At 43.1% G+C, this 7,818-nt stretch overlaps 1 protein-coding gene across 1 annotated transcript; it reads right to left on the minus strand.

The window, feature by feature from the left end:
• Positions 1 to 620: 620 nt before the first annotated feature.
• Positions 621 to 7,252, minus strand: LOC309588340 (cytosolic 5'-nucleotidase 1B-like). Its single transcript, XM_082307495.1, has 6 exons — positions 7,077 to 7,252; positions 6,821 to 6,988; positions 3,753 to 3,882; positions 3,117 to 3,239; positions 2,500 to 2,684; positions 621 to 1,507 (listed from the first exon to the last, which is right to left on the minus strand). The coding sequence occupies exons 1-6, from the start codon at positions 7,203 to 7,205 to the stop codon at positions 1,169 to 1,171; spliced, it is 1,074 nt and encodes a 357-aa protein (XP_082163621.1). The 5' UTR covers positions 7,206 to 7,252; the 3' UTR covers positions 621 to 1,168.
• Between the last annotated feature and the right edge of the window lie 566 nt (positions 7,253 to 7,818).

Here is a 7,818-nt window from a genome sequence, read left to right on the forward strand (position 1 = left end):
ACAGCAACAATAAAAATAAAACAGGACACTAGATCCACTAGGGAGAGAACGAGAACAAACACCACCTGACAGATGTTAGTTGTGTCATTTGGAAGGCACTCAGATACACGGATGACACCGAGATACAGGAACTTAGCATAAAAGAGGTAGAATAGAGCTCCAGCGTAAATTTACATGAATTCATCCTGCAACAGGCACCTGTCCCCTGGAAACTCATGTGCGGTTGCCAAACTGAGTTCACACAGATCACAGGACAGCTGTAAATCCTAAGTGCATCTAGTCAAGAAACAAGGAGTTCCATCAACAGCATTATTTAGAGTAGATTCTCTGCCGTTACAAAGGGATTCTCTAAAGCTTCAGTCTTTGTCCCAGTCAAGATACAGCATCTCTGACTTCTGCCCAGCTCTATGAAATCTGTTGGAACTTAAGTGTCTTTGAGACTTCTAGTTCCCTCTCAAATTTGGCTGAAAGTGGTCGCTTCTGGTTCTAAATATCCAAAGGCAAGAGACACATAGACACTGATCACATAAACTCTGTTTGTATAGGAAATTATGTTAAAACCTCTACACAGAAAAATGACAATGATGTTCTGCAAAGCCAGCTTTATTAGAATGGGAAAACAATATAGAAAAATGAAGGGTTCCTGTAAACACAAGATCAAATAAGCTAACATTTCACTGGAAGATGAAACCTTGTGATAACAAACCTACTGAACACATATTTAACAAGCAAACCACCAACAGGTAAACACTTATATGTAAACTGTGCTTTTGGTAATTTCAGAAACAACCATCAAGGACTAGCATTGCAGCATGATTTTTGCTATAAATAACCCGTCAATAGTTTTTTAGAGAAAATATAACTGTTCTCTCTCTCTCTCAAAATATATCTCAAGCTATAAAAGCAGTACAAATCTTTTCCTAATATCAAAGACAGAGTGCTAGATCCAGATGGGTAAAAAACCTAAAGTGCTTAAGAATGCTATTAAAATAACTCTATTAAAAATTTACCTATATTAAAAATATTTCCTTTAAAGGCTGTTCTAGCCAGAAGTTAAATCTTTAAACATAGTGCTTACAATATACAAATGTAGAGGTTTTCAGACATAACTATTGGGGTATTAGAGGCTGGCTGAGTTAAGAACCTTATCGTTAACAGTGCCATCCAGTCATGCAGATTTGTGGTATTTTTGAGCAATGCCATAGGGAACATGTGCAGCTATGGTGCCTAATTTCTGTGCTCCTTCGATGTGAAACATCTGGTCATCAAAGAAAATGTGAGGGCGAATTTTCACCAGGATCGGTCCTTTAGGAGCTCCTGCTAGGAAAAGTGCCTCATCAATCTCCAGACCCCAGCTACGAAGAGTCTTCAGCACTCTGGCTCCAGAGCTCGCTGCACTTCTGGCTGTGACCAGGAAGGTCCTTATGGGACAATTTAATCGTTCATTTTTTGCATAGAACTTCTTCTGGAGTTTCCCTAGGTCTTCCAGAAAACCTTTCAAAGGACCCTGAATATGAAATACCAGAAGCATATTTAGTATTTGTCCACAGATCCCAAAATCATTCTTTTGCTTTATTCCAGGTTGCAAGTTACATACAGGATTCCTTCCCTAATGCTACTCAGCAAATTCTCTATGTAATGTGTTCAAATGGGTCTGCAGCCTCACTAGGAATTCACAAATTGGAAAAAAATTAAAACCACAATCCTACATGGTATGATCAGCAGAAAACTGATTCTCACTAAGGCTTACAAGATCTCTTACAATATAAAGTTATAACTATAGTCTTTAATAAAATATTCTTTAAAAACACTTAACTCTTTTTACTATGAATCATGAGGTGCAATTTTTTTTTCTGTGCAAAAAACAGTAAGAGACCTAATTACATAGACATCACTGAACTCTTTCCAGATTAATGACAATATTAGAATTACACTCTGATTAAAAGACGCAAATGATAGTTTGGGTCAAATTGCAATATATTGCACTGTCCCATACTTTCAAAAATCAAGCTTTTGTTCTGAATTTATACCATTTTTAACAGTAGCAGAATTGGTCTTTAAGCTAATGTTAAAATATTTGTGTTTTTTAGACAAATGGAATAGTTCTGCTTGGGAATAAGCACAGATATTACCTTGTTTCAATAACCAGAATATCCCAGTGTTTGAAATTAACATTACCTACACAACCTGATAAAAAAAAATAATCAAGGAAATCATTAGTAGCCTTTCCTTTTTCTAATGATACAATTAAAATACAACTGTAAGTCACTGTGTTATATATGTAGTTCTCTCAGTGAACTGGAAGATCTGGTGAAAGGACTGCAGTGGTGGGCTCTTTTATGTCAAACATGCATTTTAAATATTATCCTTGGAAAAGGAAATAAATAGGGCAATCAGCTTTCACAAAGAATACATACACACTGGGGAAACTGGAGAAATACAGCAGCAGTGAAAATTAACAGACATTTTGAAAACTCACTGATTCAAAGAAGTACAAACCTGTGCAAGAGGCTTATTTTCATTCAGCTGTTCATGTTCAAAAAATCTATCTAATCCTTGCTCTTTGACAATCTGTTCTGATTCATCAGAAAAGAGAACTGCATCCCCATCGAATGCCACCCTCAACTGTGTATCCGAGTAAGCGACATCTTTGTTGGCAGTGAACATCGTAGCTGATGCGATGCCTGACAATGGATCAAAGAACCTCAGTTAGCATGTCCTGCAAAGTCATTCATTAAACTGTCAGAAGTTCAGTTCCAATACAAAAGTTGTTTTTTGTAAGACGTATCAAAGACTCTTCAAACAGAAGTTGAATAGAGATGCGTAGGTGTGTATGGGAGTTCATTTCTTGTAGCATGCGAGAAGACAGAAATGTGTGGCAAAGGTAGAGGGTGATTAAGTTGTCATTATCAGCAGGCTGAAGGGTCAGAGAGGAATAATACAAAGAAATAACCTGATTTTATTTGATTACTTAAAAATAAGTGGTAAGTTTTCACTGTACAAAGTTGTGACTTTCTGCATTTGATGAAGCAGCACTACTTTCTGTGAAAGACACACAATATATACATTTTTTAACAAGCTCAACGGAGAGATAACAAAAGAAAGTCAATTCAAACCTGCTTCTATAGCTTCTTGCACTTTTTCCGAGTCTGCTGAGAGGTACAAGTTCGTAAGGTACGCAGTCAGGTACCCAATAGGGCTTTTTCCTCCCGTCATACAGAAGCGTTCAATTGTTAAGCCTAAAGTAAGAACAGCACAAGGTGTGACTCTGCCTTGACACCACAAACATGTAAAAGGAACCCATAAAAAGGTACACAAGCCTACAGCTGACAGTAAACTTAAAAAAGAAAAGTATGTTTACCATAATTTCAACAAGTTAGACAACTTAAACTGACTACAACATTTGATCAGCCCTTCCTCGTTGAGAATTTAAAAAAAAATCACGCTAAGATAGCAGAATAACTGCTGTGAAGGAACATGTATAGGGGGTGTAAATACAAAACAATGAAAAGTTTAAGGACTTCTCAGAAATTAAGATTCACACCTGACAAGTTAAATCTAGCGCTTTGGACCAAATTCTGTTTAACACTATCTCACTTATGCCGACACCCAAAATAAATATCATCCTCTGATGAATGGGTGTCAGTATCAGAGAAGCGGATTGTACCGAGGTCAGAACAGGAAAAATAAAATTAATTCATTTTATTATGTAACAACAGGCAGTTCTACACCGTACTATTTATTTTACTTACCATAGTGATTGATGCTGTTTATGAGTCTTACTCCCACTTGGGCATGGTTATTAGTCATCAGAACAATATCAAATCGTTCTTCATCATCAGGGTACAGCTCAAGAAGACGGGCATTGACATGCTCCAGCGCCTGCAGGTTAAAGATATGGAAGTCAATAGACAAGTGGAATGTGCCTCCATTCTTAATCACTATGGGTTTAGTGATAGGACTGTCTTGAAGGAGAATGTGAAACACCTGACAGTTTAACTTGCTGAACTTGTTTTATTCCTTTCTGCTCTGCTGCTCCCAGCAACCATTTGACTGGGTTCATTTGAAGGGAAGCAAGTAAGTTCCTTTTGCTGAGTTACAGAATTTAACTTTATCATGGAAACCCTTTTTCGTGGGACATCATGATCATCTAGAATAAATCAATGCATTGCTGAACATTATCACGATCCCTATTAATCTTTTGTTGTTGTTGTTGTTGTCCACTTGAAATTTGGGCTTGGACTTTCTTGTCCACTTGCAAATTGTTCTTATGAAATCAAGGAGAAGGCATAAAGGAATTTATATGTGCAACTACTTGTTTTGCATGCACAAATGTGAATTTGGGCCACATACTTCTGCGAAGATTTACTGACACAGTTCAGGTGGTCGGGTGTCAAAGACTGTCCTTAAGTAATGAGTACAAAATCATACCCTGTCAAACACGATTACCTTGGTGATTTCTAATTGCAGTACTGAACGAGACAGATTTTGATTCATTTGAGCTCTCTTTAAAGATAATGGGCCAACATGTTATATCCAGAGTTTAGCATTCTTATTTCCTTGACATTTCATCTGCTTGGCTCTCTCTGTATTCATCTGTTCTCTCATCTTATTTAGAATCTTATCCCTTTGGAGTAAGACTTACTTTTTGCTCTAGGTTTGTACACAGACCTCTGCTTTGGGATCTTGGCCCTTGAATGGAATTCCTTGGGATTACAGCAATAAAGTCAACAATGAATCATCAAATGAATGCAAGATGGGTTGATTTTCATTAAGATGCCTTAAAAAGTCAGGCCAGTTGTTAAGAATTAAAACATAAGATTTCATAATTAAATTCTGGGAATCTCACTTCAAAAAGCACGGCTATGTCATGTGGGGCTATGCTTAGGAAAACTCTAAGTGAGAGCCTGGTATAAGGCCTAGGAAAAAATCTCAGTATGTGGTCATAACCCCTTTGTACCTTTTTTCTTTTTGTACTCTCTGCTAATACTCTAGTGCACCAGTGATTTCTTGAAGTATTACAGAACAAGGGGGAGTGGAGGAGAGGATGCCATTTTTCCGTCCAGTGCCTGTACATTTTGCAGCCCAAGGAGATCCTGGCCTGTGATTAAGATTCTTAAGTGCTACAAGCATGAGATATAATACTTTTAAGTTAGTGTCTAAAAGATTTCAATAAAGGAATCTGAACAAAAATATATTATTTCTTTTTGCCTTCTTTGTCTCCAAGTAGAAAGTATCACCCAACAAACCCGCAGTTCTCTAGCCTAATGATTCCTGTGACTAAGCAATTTGTGAATCTCTTAAAAAATACAAAGAATTCAAATGCAAATAGCATACTGGAAGGGAACATAGGTGATGGTGCATTTAGCTGGGCATAGCTAACAGCTCTGATTTTCAAACTGTGAGGAGTTAAACAGTCAAATCTTGTTTATATTCAAAGCGAATTTGACACTGAACTCTTAACAAATCTCTTGAAAACTAATTGTGCTAGCAGGGCTGCCATCTCCAGCTGCTACAGATTGGAAAAGATGCAGTAAATTCGCTAGTCAGCCTAGCCTCACTGGTGTACAAAGTGAATTATTTTATGACAATGCTTTTATGTTAAAAACACCTTTACTATACTTGTGCTATTAATGCTATTAACAGACCTCTGTTATATTTAGAACAGCATGGGTACTGACATAAGTAATTTTTCCACTATGTATTTCCAAAAAGGGATCAGCAATGCTGAAAATGTTTTAAGTTCCTGAGACTAACAGTGAAGCAATGAAAATCTACTTTCAAAACTTGAAGGAAGCATTCTGCCACAACTCTGCTGTCAGCAAGTATGACTGTTGAGTATGATTTAATAAATTTTCTAAAACTGCTGTGGTCGAGCTTATCAAACAATTCTCCATGGACATAAAATGAACTCTGTAGATGGTATTTTTTCAAGTCAGTCCCACTAAAACCTGTGTTCCTCAAAACCATACATATTTTTCGTTTTTGTTTTTTTTTTTTTCATTTTTGTGTAATTTCACTTGCTTTCCATGCTGGAGGGTGTTTACCTTGGCCACTTCTCTTATCTTGTGCAACGAAAGCAAAATATTCCATTTCACCTCTGCTTAAACCTGGACTCCCAGCTAGAGGATCTATTTCTTTTCCTGGTCCTCAAGAACAATTTCCAGGGTGACAAGGAAAAATTAAAGCTGACCAAAAAAGAAAGTTTCATTTCTGAAGAAAGTAATTTGGATAATATTGAAACAACGCTGCCTTTAATCATAGTAGTCCTATTATAAGTGAGACATAAAAATGGAATGAGGAACTAAGATTTTTTGGGTTTGTTTTTTGTGGGTTTTTTTGGGTGGAGGAGGTTGCAACAAACTTGAAGCAATTTGGGGGCCTATTTTAACTGAAAGTGGCCTTAAAAGGAAGGCACTTCGTGCACCCTGGGTCCAACAGAAAACGCAGGTTGCTCCTTACCCGCACCTCAGGTGTGAAGCAGAGAGCCGGGGGATACAAACCGTGATGCCGGGGGTGAAACTCCGGTGCCGGTGGTGCCAGCGGTACGTGACCTCCCGCAGGCGCTTAGCATCAGTGCCGGCGGGGGAGAGAGCGGAGGGGAGGGAGGGGAGGCCGCAACGCCCGGCCGTCGCAGCGAGGAGCCGAGAAGATGCCGGGCTCCCCGGCCGAGGCGAGCTCACCGCTGGGGGAACAAGTCCCCAAAACGCTTCCCCGGGGCAGGGTTATCCCCGCCCAAGGAGGCTCCGGGCTCCTCCTCTTCCCGAAATGTGGCCTTGCAGCATCCTCCGCGCCCCGCCGCACCCCCCGGCCCCGCTACCTTCACGAAGTAGAAAGCCGGTCCGGGCTTGAGGGTGACGTTCTCGTTGTCCTGCTGGTACTTCACGTACTTCTCCACCCCTTGCTCTTCGAAGATCCGCCGCTCCTCCACCAGGTCGAAGAGGGCTCGGGAGGAGACGGCCACCGTGATGGCGTGCTGGGGCTTGGGCTGCGGGGCGAGCGGAGGGTAGCGCCGGCCGGCAGCCCCCAGCCCCCAGCCCCGGGCCCCCCACCCCGGCCCGCCCGCCCGCACTCACCGGCCGGGGTCTCTTGGAAACCAGGTTGTCGTAGAAGGCCTTGGCCGCCTCCCAGTCCTGCTCGGCCTCCTGCCGCCGCACCTCCGCGGCGTCGCTGGGCTGGGGCGCCTCCGGCCCGGAGCCGCTCATGGTGCCTGGCGCGGCGGGGGACGGGACGGGGCTGCGGTGCGGGCAGGCGGCCGAGGAGCGGGCGCGGCCGGAGCCGGCGACCGGGAAGCGGTGGCGGCGGCCGCCCCCCCGCCCCGCTCCGCCCCGCTCGGGCAGGGGGAAGTCGCCCGGGCGCTGGCTTTCCCTTTCGCTCTGCTCTGCCCTCCCCTCCCGCGGCACGGAGCGGAGCGGAGCAGAGCGGCCCGGCCCTCCGCAGGCACGGCCGCGCCCGAGGCGGCGTCCCCGAGGGGCGCTGGCGGCCGCTGGGCCCGCAGCGCCGGCCCCCGCGTCTGCCGCCCCAGGGGTCAGCAGGGCCGCAGCATCTGCGCTCGGGGTGCGCAGGGGCCGGAGCCGCAGCCCTTCCCTGCACCCGGGCAGGGGCAGCGGGGCGCTGACCTGCAGCCTCCCCTTCCCAGCACCCGCTGGGACACCCGCTGCTGCTCCCCGTAGTGCTTCCAGTAGCGGTGCGCCCAGCTCCTTGATGTTAGGGAAGAGCCTCCAGCACGGATTTCATCTACAGCATTAGAGATTTATTATTTAGATGCAGTGGTTTAACTGATTTCGCATTAAGTGCAACAAATTTCCAGGAGATTTC

This window comes from Platalea leucorodia (genome assembly GCF_965183815.1).
Source record: "Platalea leucorodia genome assembly, chromosome: 3".
Taxonomy (NCBI): Eukaryota; Metazoa; Chordata; class Aves; order Pelecaniformes; family Threskiornithidae; genus Platalea; species Platalea leucorodia.

What these genes read in the sequence shown, in the direction of transcription:
- LOC309588340 (XM_082307495.1), bottom strand. Translation starts at nt 7,205, where the DNA reads ATGAGCGGCTCCGGGCCGGAGGCGCCCCAGCCCAGCGACGCCGCGGAG. An exon ending in AAACAGCATCAATCACTATG is followed by an intron (nt 3,240 to 3,752) that starts GTAAGTAAAATA and finishes TTCTTACTTTAG; the next exon opens with GCTTAACAATTGAACGCTTC. An exon ending in GCAAGAAGCTATAGAAGCAG is followed by an intron (nt 2,685 to 3,116) that starts GTTTGAATTGAC and finishes ATCCATTGTCAG; the next exon opens with GCATCGCATCAGCTACGATG.